The sequence below is a fragment of the Notothenia rossii genome (assembly GCF_949606895.1).
Source record: "Notothenia rossii genome assembly, chromosome: 9".
Lineage (NCBI taxonomy): Eukaryota > Metazoa > Chordata > Actinopteri > Perciformes > Nototheniidae > Notothenia > Notothenia rossii.
Genome location: NC_136907.1, coordinates 23,963,870 through 23,990,879, shown reverse-complemented (window position 1 = coordinate 23,990,879; position 27,010 = coordinate 23,963,870). Strand labels below are relative to the sequence as shown.

At 40.6% G+C, this 27,010-nt stretch overlaps 1 protein-coding gene across 3 annotated transcripts; it reads right to left on the bottom strand.

Moving 5' to 3' along the window:
* Positions 1 to 819: 819 nt before the first annotated feature.
* On the bottom strand, positions 820 to 17,910 carry LOC307019210 (uncharacterized protein). 3 transcript variants are annotated; one of them, XM_079649899.1, is made up of 5 exons: positions 17,649 to 17,667; positions 9,645 to 9,729; positions 5,407 to 7,472; positions 4,590 to 4,892; positions 820 to 3,939 (listed from the first exon to the last, which is right to left on the bottom strand). In XM_079649899.1, the coding sequence occupies exons 3-5, from the start codon at positions 7,454 to 7,456 to the stop codon at positions 3,674 to 3,676; spliced, it is 2,619 nt and encodes an 872-aa protein (XP_079506025.1). In that variant the 5' UTR covers positions 7,457 to 7,472; positions 9,645 to 9,729; positions 17,649 to 17,667; the 3' UTR covers positions 820 to 3,673. The 3 variants fall into 3 exon arrangements, with proteins under 3 accessions (XP_079506025.1, XP_079506024.1, XP_079506026.1); XM_079649898.1 differs by lacking the exon at positions 9,645 to 9,729 and having other exon boundaries at positions 17,649 to 17,910; XM_079649900.1 differs by lacking the exon at positions 9,645 to 9,729 and having other exon boundaries at positions 820 to 3,925; positions 17,649 to 17,910.
* Between the last annotated feature and the right edge of the window lie 9,100 nt (positions 17,911 to 27,010).

Genomic DNA, 27,010 nt, shown 5'->3' with positions numbered 1-27,010 from the left:
CAGAAAAAGCAACATCACAGTTATATTGACAGAAAGCAATGAGTTAGGCTTTTTGTAACCGCTACATTATACTCTCTCTTTTCTTTTATCATGCTTGTAAAGGAAGACTCTCAGGGACAGCTACAGATTTAAACACACTGCAGCGAGGCAGCACAATAATAAAGCCTGGAAAGAACTGGAAGAAAACTTTTGAGCAATGGTGCCTCTGTATCGGAGCCCACTTTGTAACACCTTGAGCGATATTCACCATTAACATGACTTACAAAATAAAAGTATTTGTGATATAGCAGCATTGTATTAGTCACAGTGCACCTCGAAGAATTATGAAGAGTATAATCGGTACATGAAGGTAAAAACATTGTCTAGATACAAGGACCAGTTACTACAATATGAAAATATTACATTTGCTTAAGAGAAACAATCCATCATGAAAAGGAAGAGCATCACAGGTTGGATAGATAACAGGAGTTTTTGGGTCTCTGGAGGAAGGCCGGGCGAGGGGGTGAAACAGCACAGCATTACTATGATAGTCATACCTGAAGAGTTCTTACCCCCGTTAGGAAGGAAGGAGGTGATCTGCTTTTTTTTAATTGAATCGTCTCATCAGCGTCAGTCCTATGAGTTAATATCCTTGAATTCAATATTTGGTACAGGAATGTACACAATGTTTTAAAAATTAGCAGTAAAGTACAAACAGGAATAATTAAGCAATGCACGGATATACAATGTCCTCAAAACCTTATCATACACACTTTAACAACTTTTCGAGAGCAGAACACAAACTGATTTTTTTTCTTCACACACAAACACTCAAGGAGAGACTGGCCTTTCAGTTTATTTGAATTAAAGAGAAAACGTTTCCTTAGATGTGTCTCTCGAGAACAAGCGTCTGAGTTCAGCACTCACTCGACTGCACAGCAAGTCCATTCAGCGTAGAATGAATTGCTACGACAGCCATTTTGCATATAAAGTCTGTATAAAAATCAAGGAGCAATAGCAACAGGCCCTCTTCAAGGTTAATAACACACCTACTGTGAGCTTATAGCTGGAGAGACCGGAGGAAGAAACGTTGAAGTCTCTCCAGCTGAAATAAAGGCGAGAGGTAAAAACAGGAATACGGTATGTTGACCCACGGTAACGGAGGTCTGATAACAGTGAAACTGTAATACTGCAAATGCACAGTTGGAAGATGGCATTCTGTCCAAACAGCCTTTCATACAAAACAAAGATTCATGTTAAAAAAAAAAACTGTAAAAGCACAATTACAGTTAACCTAACATGATGAGGTTTTGATTGTAGAAAAATATATGGCCTATATCAAAATCACTTAAACAGAAAATAAATCCCAACAAGCACAATTCAGGGTCATTTTACTAAGTCTTATCTATAATGACACCACAGCAGGACCAGATTACACACAAGGCTAAACTGAAGGCATTTTGGTTGTAGAAACTTGGGACAGGGCATTTTGTTCAAATCTGGAAAAGGTGTATACATTTAGATTTAGTCACGTATACACATACTGATTTATATTTGTTTGGATTTTTATGAACATACGAGTGGGACCTTTTCTCTTTCATCGAATGTGTTAGATTTAATCAATAATGTATTCGTGATAAATCCTGCACAACCATGTATTTCCTCTGTCTAACTGAAGAGAAAACAAATAAATACAAAATAAGAACAACTCACAACACCTGAACTCTTTTTCACAACAATTGATGCTAGCAAAAAACTTTTTTTTTCAAATTCTTAAGTCCTAAATGACTTTAAATATTTACAGCATCTTTGAAGAATGTGTTAATATGGCATCAGTTTATAAAATGTGCAAAACAATTGTCATCCTTAGCTACCAGATTAGTCAACACCAGTTCTCCACCGTTCACTTATTCTTTACATGGCGTGAATACATGGATATAGTATAGAATTCCTAACAGGAAGCTAGGAAAAGCTGCAGTTTGTATCATACTTTTTTACAGCCCTGCATCTAAAGTCTCAATCTGCCAAAGATTTCTAACTACTTTCACATCAACTATGTTCAGTGTTTTAACCACACTATTGACTGTGCAGACTGGATACACAGGACTTCTAAAGGTAAATAAATCTGTATTGAATGGGAATCAGACCTCGACCATTATAATACAGTTCACAGCGAGTCCACCTACTCTAATAAAACCACGCTTCATAATAAAAGTCATGCATCGTATGGGGGAACAGCTAAGGATTTCAGTAAGGACAGTAAGACAAAAGAAGTAACAGACATCAACCAATCAGCTACCAGACATCACCATCTCTGAAAAACAGTGATGTCATTACACTCCTTCACAAAGGTTTTAAATCACTAATAAGTAGATTTGGCATTTCAAGTGTTCATGACTTGGGTATGGTGTAGCCTTAATACTATACACTTTCTAGATTATTACTTGGTTGAAAATCCTTTTCTGGTACTGTAGGAAAATTAACACTTGTAATTGAATTTTCAAAATAAAAGCTTTTAGTTTTCACCAAAACTATAATCAAAATGTTCCCGACCACACAAGTTAAGCAGGATGTTATAAGTTGCATCTTAACTGTTAACTACAACCCATTTAAAACACCATGTGCTTTGTATATTAAGAGCAATATCTGTCCGTGCACCGTGACAGGTCTGTTTCACGCCAGTTATATAATAAAATAAAATATTGCAAATTCTCTAATGAATTAAACTGAAAATAAATACTGCACAGTTGGACAAGGTCTGTTATTTTAAATCAGATCACTACAGCTGAACAAAAGGAACCAATCCACACCTCCGTTCAAAAATACTGCATACAGAAACCTCTGGAAGTACTGTTGCATTGGGGTTTCAGCTTTTGCAGTAAATGTATTTATGATCAGCGTATTTTTGTGTAATAACCTGTATTCAATCAAATATTAGCACTGTGTTTTATCATCACTCTGACCCTGTCAGTGCACAGGATCATTTCAATCTTGCAGTCCTTTTTCTTTGCTAACAAACAGGCCACTTCACTGGAATACATTTACACATTTCCCTTTGCTTTTTATCCATTTTGCTACAAGTTGCCTAGGTTAATGCTACTCTTGTTTCTGCTCGGTCCATGCCGCTCTATTGCACAGTTTCCAAATATAAAAAAAACACAATTATATGAACCAAACATTTGTGACATTTCAGTAGGTCATAAAGAAACAAACGCATCAAAGGTAAAGTGCATTGTTATGACCTGTGTTTGGCTACATGTGGTGGGAACATCAGAGTGGTGATGTTCATGAAGTATGGTCTTGTTTGCGTACCTGCTTTGCATGCATTTGAGATTAATGCCAACAAAATAATTGCATTTCTGTGTGTGGTTGTGAATGTAAACAATGGGAACAAAAAGGAGGTGAAGAAAAAAAGAAGTGAGATATCTGATGTCAAGTCTATACAAAATATTGGCACGTCATCTTATAAACAGTGTGCTGGATGATGATCATGTCTAAGAATTAACACGTACATGTCGCATCCAGTCTTTTGTATCACAGTATTAAAAGTGCACAAATTGCCACCATTTCCCAATTGTAATATTTCTCAGCATGTCTCTCTTCTACAATGTGCTGCACTTTTTCTTTTGAAGCTCAACCATTCCATTTTAATGTCTTCTTTACCTGAAGGTACCGAACACGCTCCTGACCTGCTTCACACCTGAGTCTCCACGCCGCTAAGTTTAGGCATCAGGATGCGAGGAGTCACCCCGGAGTTGAGGTCCCTCTCGAACTCCAAAAGCTGGCCCATGAAGTTGAGATTCGGGGACACCACGGGACGACGGCTCCGCACGTACTTGTAGGCATCTGTCATTGTCATGAGGGTGTGCTTCATAAGGTAAGCGATGGCGATGGTTGCAGAACGGGACACGCCTGCCTGGCAGTGGACCAACACTCCCTGTCCACTCTGATATGCCTCCTCTGCGGATGAGGCGACAAGAGCGATGAGCTCAATTTAAAAAAAACGGCTTAACACTGAGCATGGGAATGTAAAAGGTATCATTACTCATTAAAACGTACAACTTACAGATAAAAAAGCCTATAAGAAATATATTCTAAAATATGTAATTAAGCCAGTTATTAACCAACATTTAGTATGTTACCATGCATGTTTCTATATTTAAAACATCCCTGACTACTAAAATCTAGTTGATTTTTATTTAAATAAAAGTCTGATAAGTCACCATCCATCACAAAATGGTGATGTAGCATTTTGCCAAAGGATTGCTTTATTTATATTCTGTTTATATGCACTGTTAATAACTGGGTTTCTTTAGCAGCAAATAATTGCTGTAGAAAGTTACAGCTAATGCAAGCTGAACATTTCCTTCTGATGTAGAATCTCACCATTTTATTTTATTAACCACAATTCTTTTTTAACACTAAACAAAAGTTCTGCCAGTCAATAAAGTAACTTGTCTGAAGACGAGTCTCTACTAACGCAGTGTGAGAGGATATCAACTGTGGATATGAAAAGATAATCACATTGAATTTAGATTATTTTTCCTTTTTGAAATTGTCACTGAAAAAGACTCAAAGACAAGACAAATGCAATTGGACGTGGGACTCACCAATGAATTCGAAAACCTCCTCAAAGTATTGTCGAAGGTTTTGCTTGCTGTTATCGGTGGCAGGCAGCCTCTTGTAGCGCAGTCCAGACTTGACGTGGTAGAGCGGCAGGTGTGTGGTCACGTTGACCACGTAGCCGATGTTGAGGCGCAGCAGCAGGTCCAGGTCCTGGGCGTCTCTCTCGTTCCCCAGAAACAGGAAGGGTAAGATGGGACTGATCACCGCATTCTCCGCATCGGGACTCATCGCGGTCTCTTCGGACAGAGAAGCAGGCAAGGAAGACGAGAGCGGTAGAGAAAGGTGCACTGAAGGAAGAAGAGACAGAGAAAAAGGTTTTGTAACGTGGTCTGCCAAGACAAGTCATGACAAGAATAATACGGCGAGAAACGAACAAATAACACTCAAAGTTACCAACTCAATAATTGAAAGGTGTGTCATATTCGTCTGATCGCTAACAAGCAGTATTTGTTTGTTTTTTAAGAGGTCTGGCCATTATCACTTGTTCCCTTGTTTTGACTTAAATTAAATAACTTCAAAGATGCTGGATGTTACCAAATGTGGATGCAACAGCAGAAAGAACTGCAATATATTTAACACGCTGAGGGAACAGGATGATGACAGCATATTCCAAGCAAAGCCAGGCACTTCTCTTACTTAAAAAGCTAATTAACAGGGATTTTTTGATTGACATATTCAGCATAAATGGGTGGTAACTGCTAAATAACAGTCAACATGAACCAACTTTATGTCAGTGATTGAGTTACTTAATAGCAATTATGAATTTGTACCACTTGCACTTGAAGCTTGAGATATTCTTACTTCTGTTGTTCTCCTCATCCTGCTCTCTGTTCAGAGAGTTGAGGGCCAGGTGAAGCGAGTGAGCCGTGGGCAGCGAATGTCCTCCATCCCTGTCTCTCTGCCAGGGCCTCGGTTTGATGAGTGTGCTAGGGGCGGACGGAGTGGGCGAAAAGGACACTGGTGACGGCGGTGAGGCGGAGCGTGGAGAGGGGGAACGTCGATATGCTGCATCTCCGTCTTGCTCAGCTTCTACATCTTCAGCTTTATTCAGGAGCCTCTTAAGCGAGTTCCGGCCTTCGTCATAACTAGGTCCTGACCTGCGGCCCATAAAATCTAAAGCAGCCATTTTCCCCTGCTGAAGACGTCGTCGGCCAGCGCGGTCTGTAAGATGAGAATGCGCGTATTCCTGGAGGTTTTGACAGTCCAGGATGGCGAGGCCTTTTCCGTTGCTACCGTCCTGGGCCTGGGTTGCGCAGGTCTTCCCGAGTTCTGCTCCCATCCCGGCACAGTGATTCTTCTGGGCCTTAGAATGGGTCATCTTCTTGGCCAGTTCTTCAGGCCAGATAGTACGCACGCTGTAGTCGTCGTCATCGGCTTGGAACGCACCTGCCGGATGAGCTGCTCTCCCCGGGGGTTTGCCTCTGCGAGGGTTAAACGTCACCACTATGGGGTCGCTGCTGCAGTAGCTGCAGGTGGAGCTGCCTGTCTGAGAGGCTTTGGGGTTGCAGCCTGTGACGCAGCTCTGTATCGCCCGGAGAGGGGCCGAAGAGGACAGAGGGGTACAGGGCAGACATCCCCCTACCAGTTTTTTGCGAAGGATAGCAGGACTCTCGAAGTTTCCGCCCTCTCCAGAGCAGGAGGCACAGCGGAGAGGTTTGAACAGGCTTGTCCGGCAGTCGGACACAGTGCTGTTAGAAGAGGAGGTGTTGGAGGTGGAGGTGGTGGAGAGACACCCCCCCAGATTTCTCAGGCCCATTTCTTTGCTTCCTCTCTTCACTGCTCCAGCATTATGAACACAGGAGAACGAGGTGGACGTGCTTCCTCCCCCTCGTTGGCAGCTTGCAGTGTGTCCCTTACAACCTCTGCATTTTACCAACCTCCAGCAGCCACAACTGAATGGGCGGGTGCAGTCGATTGTGCAGGTATGGTCAGGGCTGGGGAAGCCTCCGGCGTTGGAGGTGCAGGGGGAGAGGGGTAGACCATGAAGAAGGTGAGAGCGGAGGTCCTTGGTGCGAGAAGGGTGCGGCTGGCTGACTTGCTGAAAGGAGACTGGGGCATGGGTGGGTTGGGAGGGAGGGGGTGACGGGTAGTTGGAGTTTAGTATGGCAGCATGGGGCACAGGGACGGAGTTTTGGTGGTAGGGCAGACTGTGGCTTTGATGGACAGTTCCCAGTTTGGAACTCTTCTTGTGACCTAGAGAGGGAAACTCCTGGTCTCTGTTAGGGAAGCTCGTGTTCTCCTTCTCACTCCTGAACCTTCGCTGCTGCGCCTGAGCTGGGACGAATTGTAGGATGCCTCCAGGGGAAGTTGACAGCTGACTGTGGCGACTTTGCTGTGACTTGTGTTCGGCACCACCTGGCCTCCCTGCTGTTCCAGTTCTTCTCTCACATTGTCCTTGATCTATCGGTGACGAGGCACATTTTCCTCTGCTCCCCTTTGCACCTCCGCTGCGCTCTAAAGAGTTGCTGTTTCCTCCTCCCTGTCCTCCTTTGTCCACCGTCACCCTGATATCAATAGTATGTGTGTGGGAGGGCAGTCGTGGGCCGAGAGTTACTGTCCCATTGCTATGGCAGTGACTAGGGATGTGGCTGACATCTGCTGGGACGACCGGTTGATCGATCTTGAATTTGGGCACACGAGCGGATCTGCGCTTGCATTCCCGAGTCAGAGATTTGCAGGCTGGTGGATAGAAATGGGAATGTGAAGGGTGGAGATGAGGAGCGTGTCCATTGGAGGAAGCTGATATTTGAGATGAGTGCTGCGGGTTGGTTTGTGGGGAAGCCTCACAAAGGGTTAGGTTTTTGGGGCGCTGGATGACCACTATGCGCTCATCAAGAGGAAGGGGAGGCATCTGGGTTTATGCAAAGCTGTCCAATGAAGACGGAGAGAGAAACAGAGAGAGAAAAATTAGGAAACGATTGTAATTCACAACAATTTATATAATGTACACACTGGAAATGTGGTACACTTTACATTCCATCAGTTTAGATAAAACTGAACAATGAACAAACCAGTTATTCAATATTAATATAATAGAGTGCATAATTTGGAGTATAGTTGTGCTTTGTATTAACATAGTACATCACACTTTTGTGTAAGGGAATGTAAAAAGAATACAAGTGAATTATTTGTGAAATGTAAAGTAAAACCCCAAATCCACAACAAGACATTTTTTTGTGTTTTGCAAAATGTCCTCATATCTTGGATGTCTTTTGCAAAAGACATAACAAAAAACAACTAAACACAACAAATACCACCGACGGCAACAATATTGCATTTCAATATTATTTACTCTCACATTTACCGCAAATGAAATGAAAGGAGAATTTATATAAAGCGAAAACCCACTGAGGTGCATGTCTGATTTTAATGGATAACACTGTAAATCATTACGTTTGCCAATCCATTTCAACATGCACATCAAAATCTGTAAACTGCTTATACCAGGGCCCTTTACCCGGCTTTAATGCTCAACTTTATTTGTAGGACTCTGACTGTCAAACTTCAACAGTTTCCCAGTAATATCATTACTAGGTGCAAGAGTGTGTACCTGTTTGCTGTTAGCAGCACATAATCCCAGCTAATCCTGATGGCACTGCCGCTTTTAAAAGCTCTGCCACGAAAGCTGCAAATGAGCTGCAACAACCTTCATCACTGAGTTGCCTTTCTTAAAAATGCACATAAGATAGTAAGTTAAGTCATGGCTGTTGGGAAAAGAAGGTTAATATACTTTACAACATGAATTGAACAGTGCATGTTTGCTGATCTTGATGTTTTAAAAACAACAAGCCTGTATATTAAAATGTTACTGTGATACAGTTAAGCCCTTAAAATGGACAGTATCTTACATTGCTGCATTTGCACTTAAAAATAACTCACTGCCTCTCGAAAGTAGCTTTTGGCTCAGTGGGATTCTTCATTGTGAAGACTGTTTAATGCAGGAGAACTCAAATGCTTGCTGCTCCCAGCCATCTGTTTATCCTGCCTCTGGAAAAAACTAAAATAACCAAATCCTTTGGGCCAATTAGAAATGAGCATTTTTGTCCAGGCCCTGGTATAAACAGAAGATCCCAACACACACAATAATATAACTCAGCTAGAGAGAAAACTTTCTCACCATGACACAGCAAAAAGAGATTAACTGAATGAATAAATATGCACTTTGTAATACAATTATTTTTATAATTTAATTGCCTTTATGATTAATGTCTTTAATAGCAGGTAACTACTAAGACTTTAAACTTGACATTTTTTTGATTAATTCGGTACATTCATTATAAAGCTGCTCTCAAAAGTTAAGAGGAACATTTTTTATCGTTAATGCAAAAAAATCCTCCTCCTGGTTCACACACTGCTAAAAACAATCAATCTGAGATGTTCAGTGCACCGAACAGTCGTTTGGTTGATGAAGTGCTTTAATTTAGTTTTTGCCGACCTACTGCTATGGCTGCAGGGTGGCTATACAAATGGAATGGCAGGATGTTAGCATGCTAATCCCTGTTGAGAAACAGTAATGTCATGCTTTTGTTGATGTGAACAGTTGACATCAAATAGTCCATTGTCTCCAGCTCCATTACATTGGATGGAGATGGAAATTTCTGATATAAATCAAACACAGTACATTTGCATGGCAAGATACCATGAGTATAAGTAAAAAAAAGTAGTTTATGTTGTGATTTAAATAAAGTTACAATCTACAAAATATCACATAACATTGTTTGGATTTTGCCACCAAACAAACAAACTTGTAATTGCATTAAACTTCACTTATAGCTGTTTAAACAGGGTGAATTTTAAATGTTTAAAAAACCCATCTAGTCATATTTATTGAGAATCTCCCAGGGACTTGAAGACCAAAACAACTGGGAGGAACAGATACTGAGGACGACACTGGCTGACAGATACAAAGTGGGTAGAGAGGAAATAAAGGGGGACAGATTATAACGTGACACTGTACACCATTGACTACAGGGGGTGACGGTACATGTCAAAATAATCTGGGGATGCCTTCAGTCCCAGCACAACACACAGATACCGACCCATGGAGAACCACACTCCAGTGTCCCCGTGCTTACATCCTCGCACAGAGTATGGTGATGGTATCCTCATCTTTTTCAGCTTTGCCTGTGGTGGAGGGGGTGGGGGTTACATTGACCCAGTTTTATCATGGTGGAAGTCACTATCACTCTGATCACTTTTCTCTCACACACTGTAAACTGCAGGCTGGCTAGTGGCCTTTTCACTCACTCACTCACAGCTTCAGCAGACAGTAAAGGCCACACAGAGAGAGGGGAAACACAATAACAAGAGAGGAGCCTTTTTCACTGCCACATGTTGACATAATAACTCATAAGTTTAAGACAAGGCTGAAAGCATTACACCAACTGATGAGCTATGGCGACGGTACACTTTTCTATGTTGGCAGCATACAGTCAGTGCAACATGTTTAAATGAGGACAAAAAATACAAGCATTACAATGATTATCTTAATCTGAGAAATCCTTTTGTTTTGACATTTCTTCTAATGTTTTTGTGCTAGGACTGCATCCGTACTTTTTACTCTGTTATTGTAGTATGCTTTTACAGGCAGAATAATTAATTAGTTTAGGACATCAGAAAATATAATTTATGATACATAAATAATATGTAGTGCCTGGTTGGGGGAACTTGGAGTTTTTCATTGATGTATTTTTAAACGATGCCCATTTTCAAAATAGATGTTATTCCTCTGGTTTAAGACGGTCCTCAAATATTAGTCATCTCAAAAAACTCTCACCCAAATACAAAATCTTAAAGGTGTTAGAGTTGTTTTGATATATAAAAGGTTGGGTCTTCTTCATAGACAATGAACTGTAAAATATGTTACAGATGAGCAGCCAGGGGAATTATCTGAGTAGAAATGTCAATTTCTCAGTTTTACTGAGAACACGTCAAAGCAAAAAGCTCATTTGGGTATTAAACAATGAGTAAAGCATTAGGGGGATCCAAACAAATCAGTCTCCATTGATTGTCAATGGAGCAGCTCTAGACCTTATACTTGATGACATCACACGTTTGAGACTTACTTGTCTTGTTTCCAGCTTTGAGAGAGAGTAGCTCATGTTCACAGATATTGATTAAACTTTCCTCTGCTATGGAAATCACATACTGGAAGATTCCATTTAGGTGGTGTTCCCTTTATAAGTAACTTAGTTGAGCACTTCTTCTACAGGTTTACAGTTGGTCTGGTGTTTGCAGGACTACGTTTTATTTAAGGTCAGGCAAATACTGTTGAGATTTTGAATATCATGTCTTGTTGGCAGACTGCTGCAAACAGGAATCACCTGAGAGAATATAACTGCAAAAAGGTGTGAGTACTGTTGATTAGGAGGTTAATTAAATTGGTGTTTAATTAACTGTATTCATGTGAAATCCCTCCAGTTGGTGGGTTTAATAGAATCTGATAAAAGGCTCTAAGCTACCTGCTCTGCCAGGAAGCACACGCTGTGCTGTCCTGTGTGTTTGTTGTGATTGTCTTTCCAAAGTGAGCTGCCTCAATCTGCTTTGTTGTTATTGCCAAACACTACAAAGTGTTTCATTTTTCATTATTGCCCCCTTGTTAATAGCTCAAATGACCAGATCCTAGCTCTGAGGCAGCAGCATCCTTCACCGCAGAGAAAACAAACTCTGGTCAGTTCGATCGGCAAAATGGATGTGTCATGGCTTCGTAGAATCACAGCTGCGTACCATGACTGCAGCAGTATTATACATCAGACCACTCAGTATATGGGATTGCATAATAGATCTACCAGGCAAATATATGACTTCAGATGTTTACAGTAAAGTGTGAATAAGTTATGATCTCATTTCAGAGAAACTGAGGCATAACACCCACTCAGGGTATGGAAGTTTAGCGTTAGCCACTTATATTAGGATGAGTGGCAGGATGGATCAAGGACTGCAAAAGTATGCGCATGATTAGGTGTCTATTAATATTAAAGCAAAAGGTATGATGAGCTTTAGCTGCTTCAGAATTCAGCACATGAAAGTGTGAACGCAAACCCGCAAGGATGAAAAGAAATATCTTTTAAAAAGAAGATAACTCAGATTCTTTTAGCGAGAGTGGCACGAGCCTACTGAGGAGACCATGACGCCTTCCCTCGCGCACTGCTACCCCACCAGCAGAATAAAACATAACAGATTAACAGACGCAGGCAGAGAGGAGAAATGAGCACATGTTAATGTTTTTCCATCTGATTTAACTCTTTCAAAAACACCTGAGCCAAAGCTGCACCAAGATAACTCTCTGAACTGTGAAATATATCATAAAACAAAATCCAATCAGGCTGGAAGTCATTTTACTTGACAAGGACAATAAAAAATAATTTCATTCTGCTGATGTTCACATGTAAGGGCCTGGCATACAGGACAGTGCATGACTTATGACTAACTCATCAGGTACAGTGTAGATTCATAGCGCTCCGCGTGTCTCCAGCTGCGGAGACGGTTTGGGGACAAGCTGTTGAAGAGGCTGATGTTTTTTCTGGGAACAGATGGTTGTCTGGCTGTGCAAGATCGATGGAGGTCTTCCTGTTCCCTCTCCCCGCCCCAGCTTTATGCAGCTCCTTCATCACAACGCCACCTGACAGCCAAACACCCACGCTGCTGCAGAGCGGACCGCACCAGAGTTAAAAAAAAAGATAAATGATGTGAGGAGGTGCAACTCAATTACTGCCTCGCAAATATGCTTTGGTTTAGACTATCTCTTCTTCTGCTGCATGATTATTTTTCCGCCACAGTAACAAGGCGTCTTGAGATAGTGGATGGCAGGAAAATTCGTCATCAGTTGTATGTTACCAGAGGCTTATGAGCAAGCAATTTCTTTACATCTCCACATTTTCTTGTGTTTGCCGCAAAATGACAGGGAGGCGCTTCACTTCTCTCTTTATATGCAGTATCGGTCCACACGCATAACCAGCTGACAGATGGACAGCCAGAGAAAGGCACCAGGATGTTCCTAACAGCATTGAGGTTCAAACAGTTGGTGCCACAGATCATGAAACTACACATCCACATGCAGCAGCTGGTCTGACTGAAAATCAATGAACAGGTTCCTGCAGACAGGACCGCCGTGGGGGTGTAGAAACAAGTACGTTGATGGATTTTCTGCTGTCAGAAATTTGACATGAGTTGCGGATTCACAGCTAACGTATAGGAATGAAACAGGCACTGAAGAATAAAACAGAAAAACATGATTTAAAGCACAATTTCCTGTTTGTCATTATTTGGATGATATAAGAGAGGTGCTGGTAGGCTGATCAATTAGTTTTACTTTGCCAGGTTAGCTGTTTTGCCCTGCTGACTCAGAATAACCTGTGTGAGCTGTGATGATTCGACTTTCTACTCAATCATTTAACCTGACCATTTTATTGATGAGGATCTTAAGGGGAAAATAAATGCAAGCTGTCCCTTTGTTTTCATATGATGGTAGTTTTATACTCTTCAGGAGTGTGCACCATTAGACTCGCAGATTTAATGCTCTGACATAAAGCCAAAGATGACAAATGATTGTACATGTTATGGAGTAAAGTAGCTAAAAGAAAATGGCGGTCCCATTTATCATATGGAATAATTTTCTTTGTCTGCACAGATATCAAATAACAGGCTTATTCTCGGATCTGCAGAGAAGCAGAAGACGATGAAGCTAATCAGGATTTAAACAATCGGGCATGATTTGGAATAAAGCCAGACATCCGACAAGCGACTCTGATGTATTGCCTAACACTGAAAATCTATTTGTCTGACCACAAAAGCTTTGTAGGTAGTGTTCAAATTACTAGCAAATTCACAAGTCTACTTCTAAGGAATAGAAATACTCTGTACACCATTGCAGTGTGACCTGACACTGGTGTCCCAGCAGCATGTAGAGTCTCCCTTGTAACACCAGACGGGGTGGAAATGGTCATTTGTACTACAGCAGAATGCGTTGTAGATAGGTGACGCCGGCAGAGAGTTCCTCCTGCCCATCACAAATATTATATGAATAATAGTATCTACTAAACTAAAGCACCCTTTAGAGATGGCTACCTGCAAAACCGATTGAAAAATCACATTTAAATTAGATATTCCTCGCCAAATTTCTTAAACTCGAGCCATTACTCGAGCCATTCATTTTTTTGTTTCTGACAGAATAGTACTCCAAAACTGTTAAGATCTGAATCTAATTTCTTAAGAAATGTCTTAAACGGATTGGAAATAATTTGATGATGGTGTCGCGTATACAAACTAAGGGAAGTGTTTGTAAATGTACCCAATCAAGTGGAGTGGGACATAAGGTTAAATCTAAGTTTTAACCAAGCAGCAACCTCAGGTTCTGAAAAGTAAAGCCAACTATTCTGTCCAAAATCCAGCATGGAGCGACACCACTTGTAGCAAATATATTTAAAATTGTGCGGAAGTCGATGAAAATGCTAGGTTAAAGTCCTCTTCAATACAGCATGATGTTCTTTGTGTGAACTATGGTCTAATTTAGAGTGAAATAGAAGATAGAAAAAGCAGTGTGGGCTCTAGGGCTTGGCTACCTTGTGATTGACAGGACTTTACCGTAGTGTTCGATGGCCAAAATGCCAATTTTGAGGCTTTAAAACCATGGTCAACAAACAAATGAGAGGCACCACGGTGACTATGTCCACCTATATACCGTCTATGTATGCAACACAAAATGTGGTCAGCATGACTGTATCAGGCGGAAGTCATACACTAATGATGGATGATGTACTGGGGACAAAGGGAAATTAGTTGCCTCTTGATTTCCTGCTCATGTGATGACCTGCTGTTGACTCAGATGACCTGCTATTGACTCAGATGCGCACATAAGAGTGTTTTGATGCCATGATAATGGTACAATAATGACACACCAGAATAAGGCTTGTGTTGAGTTAGCCTTCTTTAATGTTGCTTTGTTTCGTATTTAGAACGCTGGTCTTTTCTCCCATTGCCATTGGATCCTATTTTACGATTGGTACATCTGTACTGCTAAACTGCACATTGGTGAATTTGTTTTTTCAGCGTTATCTGATTTGTTTCACTGTGTCATCAGAGCTCACACCACTACAGGCTACTGAGGGGAAGTCAAAAATAATTACATCACATAATCTCCACAGTCAGCAGACAGAAAGTGAAAGAAGCAACTGCACAAACCGGCCAATCAGATGGCAGCGTGATAGGGAACATTGAGCTATCTCTTCTTTCCCTCCACGATTCAGTCAAACTGATTTAACACCTGACTTTTAGGACATACATCACCATCCACCCACATCTAGAGTCAGGCAATTGTTCATTTGTATAAGCCTACATAAAATGGGATCAGTTGCACTTTGGCTGCGGGGCCATATCTTCTCAGGGTGGCCCAGATTTCCTGGATGTGCCCCAAATTTAGAGATTGAAAAATCTAATATTTTAATCAAACAGCAAACCAGTGCTAACCTCTAACAGCACAATGATTTAAAAAGATGATGAAAGTAAAAAAAAAAGCCCAATGCCAGCACAATGTTATGGCACATTGTAATGCGAAAGAATAAGACCTCTGTTCAATTGAATCCAAAGAAAAAGGACTAAATCCTGAAATAGAATACTAAGAATAGAAAGTGTCAGAAGCAGCTCGGAGAAAGGTTCTGTGGTTGGTTGGGATTGAGCTCGCTGTCACACACAGATACAGAGAACAGTAATAGGCTTTGAATATATTTTAAATCTTTGAAGAATGATCTCCTTAAAAGAGCACGCTGTCATAGTTATTGATGGCTATGTAATCAGCAGACATTGTAAATCCCACCAAAAATGTGTTTTATGAAGCTTGTGGCAAGGCATTTCTGTCCACCAAAATGTCCTCCCAAACTGTCATTTTCTGACAAGCTGTAACTTGCAAACAGCATTCAAAAAGACAGACAGTCAGGAAAAACACATTCTGATTAATTGGTGTCGACAACAACTGAACAAACGTGCTCTAATATTACACACTGTGTGCTCTGTGGCAGTATTTGATCAATGTTTGTATCAGAGTGTATTTTGATCTGAACCAGGGAAGGAGTTGCTGCTTTGTAGGAAACCAGGAACTTGTCTTTCCAGCTAGTCCTCAAAATATATTTTCCCCTGCAGGCCTTTCATCTCAGAAAAATAGCCCCAGAAATGATTTTTGCGACACAAGGTTGCTTAACTTGAACAGGAAAAAACAGTGTGGTAAAAAAATAATGTGTTTCCATTCCCCCTCTGGAATATACTATCTTCATATCCTTCAAAGAAAACCTCCTAGGAAGCATGCATGAAAACAACAAAGCAGGACATCCTGAGGCTTTCAGAGCCGGCCTGCAGCATCAGCATTTTGAAGAGGGGGCGCGTAATGCTGTTGTCATAATTAATGGTTGGAGTGAATCTATAATTAAATGCTTGAGGGAACATTTTAATTTCAGCCACTAAGCGCCACAGAACTGTCTATCTGCTCATTCTTAGTCAAAGTCACCAAAGACTATAAGTTTAAAAGACAGAGGAACAGGATAGGCCACCAGTCTTACACAAAAAGGGTGGAATATGCAAGCTAAAACAATTAGTTGACTGATGGAAAATTCCTTAGAAGCCACATGGATAAGCCATATTTAAAGGTGAAACACATCATAATAGTGTTCCAATGAGATTTGATCCTGACTTTTGTATTCACTTATTAAGACAAAATGCCATCATTTAAAATGGACCTTGAGTCTCTTCAATAAAGCTGATTCACTCAAACTAATTTCTGTAAAATCATTGGCACTGTGTTAGATCTTGACTTCTCTTGAATTCAGGGATATCTTTAGCTGTATATTTTAAATATCGTACATATCTTGTTATATTTTCAGGGTTAATCTGCCCTGAGCAATCCCTTTGAATGAGAGCATTGCATTTTGTGTGATTATGAATAGTTAAATTAAAATGTTCCATGTTTACTCTGAGATTTAATCAGAGTAAATGTAGTTATTGTTCCATGAAACCGTACACCATCACCGGAAATGGCCAGCCATAGTTTGATATTGATGAAAGCATTGAGTTAACTCTACCGTCTCTGTAATTCAGGCCTGGAAACCTAAATCTGAACTAGGTGTGTCATGTTAGAGAGATAACAACCTTTAAAATATAGTTTAATGCAGGTTTAATTGTGATTTGTATTTGTCCTTACACTGCTTGGTCTTGCAGCAAATGCACTGCAGTGAATTTTCTGTGTGTGTGGTATGAAGTTACCATAGTCTCATCATGTTTGTTAAATCAAATGAGTATGCTTTAACCATTAACAAGCTGTATGTTTGATGTAAATGGAGCCTTCATATGCGGGATACTTAATCTCCAGGCATCTTTATAATTTCACCACCTTTTGTTTCTGCTGGAAAACTTTCAATATCGACAGAGACTAAAAGCTTAACTGTTACTCAGGCTGCACATTTCTCCTGCCCTGCCTCTTATCAGCATTACCTCAAACATAAATAAACCAGGTATTAATATTTCCATCTTCCACTGCATTGTTGTTATTCTGCGGGCCAGTAGAAATGGAAAAGCTATTAATTCCTGTCTGTCTATGCAGTCGCTAGATGGCGCACTGGCTAATTTCTGTTATATTTTTATTTTAAATCGCATATTCGCTGCACATTCTTTAAACCTTTACCATGACGAGAAATAAAGCTGATGTGTGCGACAGACAGGGCCCTTTCCCAGCTGGCGTGTTACCTTCAGGGACTCGCAAGTGCATGTTTATAACAAGGCTGTTTACTTGGCTCTTTCACATGGCTGCAGTTAGAATAATGCGCGCTTATTATAGCAAAACTGCAGCAGTGGTGGATACATCATTGCATGGTTTTAGTCGCGAATTAGTACAATAACATACACAGGGAGACATTGAGGACGCGCTTTATCTGTGCTGAGAGCCCAGGCTGACCAACACGTAGTGCTGTGTGAAGCCGTTGAGCGTGACGGGGTCTCAGGCTGAGGCCGACCGGAGCGAACCGCTGCTAGAAGTACCGATACTGAACAGAAACATCACTTACATCAAGCGTGGCAGTCCCGTAGTGTTCTCCTCATGTATGCACAGCGGAATGACAAATCCTCATGTCTGTAGTGGCCGAGTAACCCACGAGCCGAAGCGATGGGATGCCCCAGATGTGTGACACCTTCCCTGCCTTGCTCATGTATTTAAAAAATAAAATAAATAAAGGGCTGGCTCGGATAGAAGGTGCACAGCTCTGCCGGAGTTCAGATGGACACATGAATTAATTCATGTCATCTGGAGTGCTTGGCACACTCAGCTGGCGTCACGTCGGAGCGTGTGTCACTCTGAGCTGCGGTGCGCGTGTGAGGAGACACTGATGGGGGGGGGGAGCTCTATTGTCTCTGCTGTGGATGACATCATCCCAGACCAATGGCGTAGCGGACGGGACGGGGGGGGCGAGCACGCAGCACGTGTGGGCTGGTGGTGGGGGGGGGGTGTTAAACAATATGCAAGCCCCCCCCCCCCCCCCCCCCAAACACTGTCAAACACTTAAGTATACATGGTGTGAAATGAGACTACTACAGGCAGTCATAACATCTATTTTCTAATTAATAGGAAGAGAAACTTAGTTCATGAAATATTAATTAAATAGATGCAGGCATTAATAAACATATATCAATATCACTTTGATTTTGAAACTGAAATAATGGTGATCGTAGAGGAATAGTTAAAAGAAATTACTTTCTGTCTGAAAGCTTCGAAAATATGTCAAACTATTGCCTCAGTCATTGTGTCACGATTAGATAATACTTTATATTTGTAGTGTTACAGCAGCAAAGGCAATTTCAATGATGTGTAATTGAAGGAGGACACTTCAGGAAAAAACATGTTTTTTTGTTCATCTATTGGTCCATTTTAAGGGTTTGGCCTGTTTTGTCCCCTTAAACCTGATTAGTGGAAAGATAACGTCCAAAAATAAAGAATGATATTCTGTCAATATTAATTAAGCGGATAAATAAATACTGTATGCGTGGGAAATAAATAAATATGGCAATGAAATAAAATCTCTTTGAATATTTAGTTATGGCATAGTAAGTTAAATGGCATTCCGTAACACAATACACATTTAAGGGTTTAATTCACTAACTCTGCTCAGTAATAGGCACCGGTGGTGGAGTGTTATATTTCCATTTCATGCTACTTCCTATGTCTTATATTGCTACACTGCTCTCACAGGGAAATATGTTACTTCTTATTCCACTACATTTATAAATATATATCAGTTTACCATCCAACCAGAAGGGCAAACCAATAGTTATGTAAAGAATAATGAGCAAATAACAAACAGATACAATGCAGATAAGAAGCATAGAAGTTATGTCAATAGTGACATGTGAGGTAACGGCTGGTGGTATGATACTGGTGCTATGTATAATATAAATTAATGTGTCCACGATGGACAGAAGTTTAAATACATACATGTGTGAAAGTATATATAGTGCAGGTAAGTGTACAGTACCGGGTGAGGCAGACTCCCAGGATTAATTTTTCTGCTATGAAGACTTTTGATAATCTAATTACATTTTGCTCATGATCTCTTGACAGTGACATTTCAAAAGGACTGACATTATTGCCAGATTAAAAGGTCTGAGTATTTTGTTCATGACTCTTAAGCCCTAAAATGATAAAGCTGTGTAACAAATTGCAGGAAGGTGAAAGAAATATGTACTTTTCATAAAGATATTCTATTTCTATTTTGTAAATGTAAGAGTAAATACTCTAACAGTTTTCAATCTTATTTCTTACTACTGTAGGGCTGCAGTTAACCATTTTGTTCTATTAATCAGCTTTTAACCTTATCAGCAACACACTCACACACCCACACTAGCACAAACACACAGATGTCCTGCTGACCAGGAAATAGTCAGGGGAAATCATGAAGCAGCATAGACACAAATGTTAGCGGTTGAAAAAAATATCTTGCATCATTGATGAAAGCGGAGAAATGTCATTTCAAACCGTGTAGCCGTCCTCGGGGGGTTACAAATACCCGAATATAAAAGGTTTCTCTGTTGGCTGGACATTCATCTCCCTTTCAGCTTTTTTTCTCTCAGACCGAATTGCATTGTCCTCAAGAGCCCTATGTAGATAGCCCTCTGTTGTTTCACCCCCATAGTTTCCATCCAATAGACCTGCGTTTGTTTATCAAATATTCTGAATTTCATCTGTGTCTTGTATTCTTCTAACACCTTTTGTGAGTTTGCACAGTAATATAGGTATATGGTGGCAAACGGTATCAAAGTTTTGGCAGCGTGTATAACATTTTCATGGGTTCACCTGTTGTGACATTAATGAGGCTCAGGTTCAGATGACAGTAAGGCCGCAGGCCAGGCAGAAAACTCATTGGGTGGGTGGCTATGTTGTATTTGACAGTTGGACATTTTCTATCCATCTGTTTTTATGTGCATAACAAACAAAAAAAAAGTCTGGTATAGTTTGACTGAGGTGAAAAAGTTGGTGTATCGGCAAAAGTTAGATACAACAAAGTGCATTTCAAAAGGATCAAGCAAATAAGTAAACGTCTATTGAAAAAAATGAAAGATTGCATCTGATCACTTTAATACGTAAAACAAACATTAGTATCTTTTTTGACTTTCAAAATAGTTTTCACACTCTTTAAATTGCCTCATCTTTTAGCGCCTTCTACTGCAATGTAATCAATCTGGACAATTGGCAATTTGTATCGCATACCTAGATAAATAACTCATAGCAATTGCTGAAAAACAAATACTGAAGCATAAAGAGTACATAATGCTAATTTTCAGGTTTCATATTTGTATTTTGTGCCTCTACTGGGACATGTTTACATGCTTTAATGTTCAAAAAGCTCTTTATTTTTCTCATACTGCCCGTGCTGCAGCACCTCTTTTCACCCTCTGTCTGAAACCAGAGCCCAGTCTGCACTGATTGGTTAGCTGCAGGCCCAGTACCAGAACAAAATGACTTGGGGTGCATCTGAGATTACAGGGGGTGCAGCAGTAGTAGGCTTACGTGAGCAGTAGCGGCCGGCAACAGCAATGAAAAATAGCATTGATGTTATGGTCCCCAATGAACAGATTGTAGCATTTGTTATGTTTTGAAACCAAGCAAGTGAGAACATTTCAAGTGTGTTAAAAGTGCAATCCTTCATCCAGTCCAAAGTGGACTATGGCAAATAAAAGATAAGATAAGATGGACCTTTAATTAAAAAAAGCACCCAAGTTTCAAAACTGTATAAAACAAATGAGAACATATTGTAAATCAAGGCAAACATTATTTGAACCAGCTCATGGTTTGAAATGGCAAACATTGAAAGGCAAAAGTATTATTAAAACCATGTACATCATCACCTTGGTCCCATATACTCTTGGAAGAGAATTTACTGTGCTTGAAAACTGGTATCACATCATCATGTGAGGTTGACTTTGTGACATGGAGAACATTTCAGCTGCAACATTAGCTCGTTGATAAGTTTGGGATATGAGATATTTTTGTAGCCATTCGTGGTGAAGGCATCTGTGCTATTGTATGCATTATTTGACCCAACATTTCTACAGGCATGACAGAATATGGCACTATTTTGTACATGAATATTCTAGCCATTGTCTATTTATATACCACGAGCTGCAAAATGACCGCCTTACCCCACCGTATAGGCGAGTTGTGTACTTGTTTAGATATACCTGGGCAGGCTCTGTTTTGCCGAGGTCCCCTGGCACCGGTTGCGTTGTTTCTGGCGACGAGGACTGCTGCTCCGGGGGCAAGGGCAGCGAGTCGGCCGGGAGTAAGCTAGTGTCCACGACGGAGGGTAATGTAATGCCCCCATCTGACCTGTTGCTATTGTCTGCAGTATGCAGTGCTGCTGGCGTTTAGTGATGGTTGTTTTGTAACCATTTGCATATATCCATGATTATCCTCAGATGTGTGTCACTGCTGTGGAAGCACTTTGGAAATGATGCAGGCGCAGCGGAGCAGGTCACGCGCACCTGACACAATTTATTTTGTATTGTATTCTATTATTGTTGTTCGCTCCCTTCTCTTTTTTGAATAGAGGGTGCATAACATTCAACTGGGGTGCAATGCATGCCTATGCACCCCCGTAGAACCAGGCCCGGTTAGCTGGCCAGCTCTATTGTCGTTTATCAATCGCTAAGAGATGTCCCGCCCCTTAGCCCCTATATCTGTGTTGGAGCGCTAGACATTAGAATCATGAGTGTTGCATAGTGATGTCAGGAAGTGAATACTATACAATTGGTGCCGCTTGTAATGTGTCATCTTTAGTTATAGAGCATCTTTGCGACAACTGATCAGTGGTAAAACATTGCCTGGTCCCCCCTATTGCGGCTGCATCTGTGTGCTTATCTACTGTAACTTGTGAAATGTGTGTTTCACAGATAATCACAGCTTGTCTGTCTGGCATTTATATTACAAAAACGACTACTACTTGACACATTGATCAATGTGTCTGCGACCTTACTTAAACTGAAGACACTTCACCTACCAGCCTCATTTAGGCCCATTCACAGCTATGTCTGTAATGTGCAAAGAGAGGCTTACAGTTTCCCACATTAACAGCATTTCATATTCCAGTGTGCAATGATGTGTAAACCTTAAGATATTATCACATTCTCACCCGCATTGCAAATTAGATAATGTGAGTGTGTGTTTTTAAAAAAGCATCATAAATCTCTTAATGTGTCACAATTAACCATGGCAGTGATGCCTGTAAGCTAGATGTTATTTATGATAACAAAAAGTATCCGTAATATATTTCATCGCTCTTAATAACCCATTATCTGTTGCTGAAATGATCCGTCACGCCCTGAAGAAGTGTATCTGGTCCTGTGTCTCGTGCAACCGAGATTGTGTGTGTGTGGTCCATACTTAGCGTATTGCAGCAGGAACAGGAGGAAGGTGATGAATTTCAATAAGCTTCTTTAATTTATTTTCAGGAAGATATCTCACGATCTGTTGCCAAAGTTCTGTTAATCCATCCGGTCCCAGGAGGTGGAAGTGACACCTCCTGTTAGCATATTGATGTAGCAAACCTAGAGGATTGTTTTAGATCTGTTCTACTAACTTAAAATATGCAGGAAAAAGTCAATGACAAATATGAGTCACTTTGGAAAAACAATCGTAGGGGGGGGGGGGGGGGGCTGTGTAGATAAGTGTCTTTGTGATATTGAGGGTACAAGATAATTTCATAAAATGTCAAACTATTGCTTCAGTCATACCATGAGATAAGAAAATCCTTTATTAGTCCCACAGCAGGAAGATTTGCAGCGTCACAGCAGCAAGGGGGATACTGCAATAACATGAAGTGTCTGTACAAAAAAAGCAAGATACAATAAATAAGTAAACCATTCTAGCAATATATAATAAGTAGACAGACTGAACGGCTGAAGAAACTGTACCACTGGGGGGCATTGCAACAATTTGTAACACTGGTATTATCCGGCTTTAATGTTGTTGAGGCAAACTTGTTGGCACAACATGCCCAGCATACACAGAGAAACATCATTAGCTTCATGTGGATTCCTCTTTCTACCACTTAGTGGATACAACTCCAATATTCACTCTACTTTTAGATGTGTTTTGTTTTGCCTCTAATAACTCCTGGGGGAAATGTTGGGCTCATAAACTGTAAAATGCTTAACGATGTTCATCACATTTGGTGCTGGCCAGGTATCTTAAAATGAGATAATCAGAGCATTGCTAGTAAAACCCAAAATGCAACAAAAAGAATAACAAAAACCATAGTGCTAACGCTCATCTTTGGAGACATCACTTCAGGTGAACTCTTCACATTAAACATATTTATTTTATTCATGGTAATATCATATGTATTTGTAACCAAACTTTATAGGGGCCCTATTACACACATTTTCAGATTTCATATCTGTATTTTGTGCCTCAACTGTGACATGTCTCCATGCTTTAATGTTCAAAAAGCTCTCTATTGTTCTCATACTGCCTGTGCTGCTGCACCTCTTTTCACCCTCTGTCTGAAACCAGAGCCCAGTCTGCTCTGATTGGTTAGCTGGCCGGCTCAGTTGTGATTGGTCAACCGCTAAGAGATGTACTGCCCCTTAGCCTCTCACATACAATGTGTTGGGGCGCTAGTCAATAGAAGTGCGAGTGTTATATAGTGATGTCACTATGTAACAAAGGAGTCCATAGAGTCGTTTCAGGCAGGGGGGAGGGTGTGGGAGAGAAACTCCCTCTGGACTGGAGGGATGGGATTTTTACCTTTGGAGACCATTTACATTCACAAAAACATATGTAACACACTACAGGAAAGGGAAAACCCCTAAAAGCATAATAATAATAATAATAAATAATAATAATAATAATAATAATAAGGGCCGCTTTAACTATCGAGGTAGCTGATCAGAAAACGTTTTCATGGTCATACACTGCTGCTCTTTAGCTGACTAAGAAAAAAAAAGACAAAAGAGATAAGCAGAGGATTTAGGATCAATAAAGTATCATATAGCTTTTTGCCTGTTATTTATCAGCCCCTGTCTTTAAACCGCTTATTGCTTCTCAGAGGGCCAGAGCATATCCCAGCATGCCCATGGCAGAGAGTACTAAGCCACTCTCGGCTCAGCCTGTGTATCCCTATAAGTCCATGGCTCATTTCCCGCTCAATACGGCGAAATGGTAGAGCTGGGAAATAGACATGACCAATAATAATCCAATATTTGTAAACCTTGATCAAATAAAGAGATGCTTGTGAATAGAATATGTTAGGCCTGCCAGCTGCACGGCAATGTACTGGTATAAAGTTTGAGAGTTATTTTTCCAAACTTTCAAACTAGGCATGGTGCAAAAGAAAAAAAAATCCATAGAACAGGAAGTTCTGCAGCTTCATCTTCTCCCAGTTTATTTAATAATAACCGTCCTCAGACTCTCAAACACACAGCATATGCAACCTTTATTAACCCTGCCAAAGAGTTGACAGCGCATGGAACGTATTTTTTAGTTGTCTAAAGTGACAGTTTGTCCACAACAAATAATGATTATCTTCCACAGAGGAGGTTCATTTCCCAGGTTATGCGTTTAGTACATCTTAGTAACATTAGTACATCTTAATAGTTGCTATAAAAAAGGCAGAATTATCGACCTACGGTGAGGAAAGTGAGGAAATAATTATCCTACACCAAACTTCAAGTTTCAAATGATATTCTGTAATGAGTTGCTGCTGTTGAGCATAAGGTTGAATTATCATCGACGTTTTGAAACCTGAACATCACATAACAGAGCTCAGAGTTTTTTTTCATCAAAGTGGGGCTCCAGTTTCCCTTGAAGACTTGATGAAAGTCATTTAATTATTTATATCCTATATTTCTACTTCTACTTAAATTCCTTTATACATTCAAAGTGGGTTATTGTCATTTCTGTGACAAATAGGTAGTTTATTTGTCAAATTAAGGAATTTATCGCCATCTGATTTGTCAATAGCTGGTGGCAGTGGCTCAGACTGTAGGGATTTGGCCTTGAGACTGAATGGTCGCCGGTTCGAGTCCCGATCGGACCAAAAAAATACGGAGTGTGGACCGGTAGCTGGAGAGGTACCGTTCACCTTCTGAGCCCCGAACTGCTGCCTGGCTCCGGCCAGACTGGACCTCTCCAGGTGTGTGTGTGCGTGTGTGTGTGTGTGTGTGTGTGTGTGTGTGTGTGTGTGTGTGTGCGTGCGTGCGTGCGTGCGTGCGTGCGTGCGTGCGTGCGTGCGTGCGTGCGTGCGTGCGTGCGTGCGTGCGTGCGTGCGTGCGTGCGTCCGTCCGTGCGTGCGTGCGTGCGTGCGTGTGTGTGTTAAAGGGGGATCCTTAATGTGATGGCTGAGGGCCACTCTGAAGCAGAGAGCTGTTTATTTTTGAGTTACCTTGAATTCATAGGATTCCTCAATCACCACCTCCAGCTTGGTGTGCTCGCCCAGGATGGGGAAGCCCATCTTTGACACGTCCTCCGGTCCCGCGCCTGTCTTGTTATCGTTGGTGTCTCCTGCGGCACAGTGTGAGAAAAGTGTGTCAACTATGAGCCGTACTTAATAAGACAACAGATCTACTGATAAGGATACCCATCTACAATGTGAACTGTTTGATAATGAAGTATAATTAACTATTTGCTTGTCTAATTGATTTCAGGTATAAAAAAGATTTTTCCTATGTTGATTATTTCTAACAATGCTTTATTTGTAAGTATTGTATGACCTAAACAACTTTAATTTACGTCATTGTGTTGAGTTGGGTGGGTAGGGGGTAAGCTTGTTATACAATCATTCAAGGAGCACTATTATCCTCTTTTTCAGATTCATAATTGTATGTTGTGCCTCCCCTGGGACATGTCTTCATGCTTTAATGTTCAAAAAGCTCTTTATTTCTCTCATACTGCCTGTGCTGCAGCACCTCTTTTCACCCTCTGTCTGAAACCAGAGCCCAGTCTGCTCTGATTGGTTAGGTTGTGTGTGTGTGTGTGTGTGTGTGTGTGTGTGTGTGTGTGTGTGTGTGTGTGTGTGTGTGTGTGTGTGTGTGTGTGTGTGTGTGTGTGTGTGTGTGTGTGTGTGTGTGTGTGTGTGTGTGTGTGTGTGTGTGTGTGTGTGTGTGTGTGTGTGTGTGTGTGTGTGTGTGTGTGTGTGTGTGTTAAAGGGGGATACATAAAGTGTAACCTCGTTCTTCAAAAAGACTTTGCCTTTAAAATACAATGCACTGATAACAATCAAACCAGTTGTCCCTGAAAATGTTGTGTTGAGACCCCTTCAAATTTGTATTATTTGTTAGGAGTTCCCCCCCAAAAAAATGATTTAGATGGTTTAATATAATAATTTTTAAAGAAGTCAAACAGTTAATGTAAGTTAATTAACTTACAAAAAACCTCATGATTTATCTTGTGGCCCTAGATAGAAGACAGACCTATACTGTAAATGCCCCATTGGAAACAGCTTTGCCCGACGGCGGTGATTAGGCTTAATGATCATAATAACACTTGTAGCTTGGGAACCTCCGGACTAAACTGTAAATTAAGTAGTTTAAACTAGCTCCACCTAGACGATATACAAGTAGTAGAACAACATTGTAACGACTTAATGCAATATTACCAAGATAATTGTACAATAATACTTATTTTTATAGTTGAATTACATTTTGATATGTTTTTTTCTTTTAGCAATGTAGGGTTGGTGTATCTTCACTTATAATGGATTACTTTTACATTGGTGTACTGATACTTGAGCGAAAGGATTTGAATATTTTTGGCACAGAGGCTGTAGGTTGCACTAAATGGTTAGAAAATCCAATTTTGTACTTTATAATTGTAAATATATACTGTAGATAGCATAATTGTAAGTTTGTTCACTTCGTCAAACCACCATACAGCTGGTTT

Bases quoted from the DNA above. Each gene is read 5' to 3' on its own strand.
- LOC307019210 (XM_079649898.1), bottom strand. From the start codon at position 7,456: ATGCCTCCCCTTCCTCTTGATGAGCGCATAGTGGTCATCCAGCGCCCC. The intron at 4,893-5,406 runs GTAAGAATATCT...TTCTTCCTTCAG, and splicing joins GGATGAGGAGAACAACAGAA to TGCACCTTTCTCTACCGCTC. The intron at 3,940-4,589 runs GTGAGTCCCACG...CCTCATCCGCAG, and splicing joins GGAGGTTTTCGAATTCATTG to AGGAGGCATATCAGAGTGGA.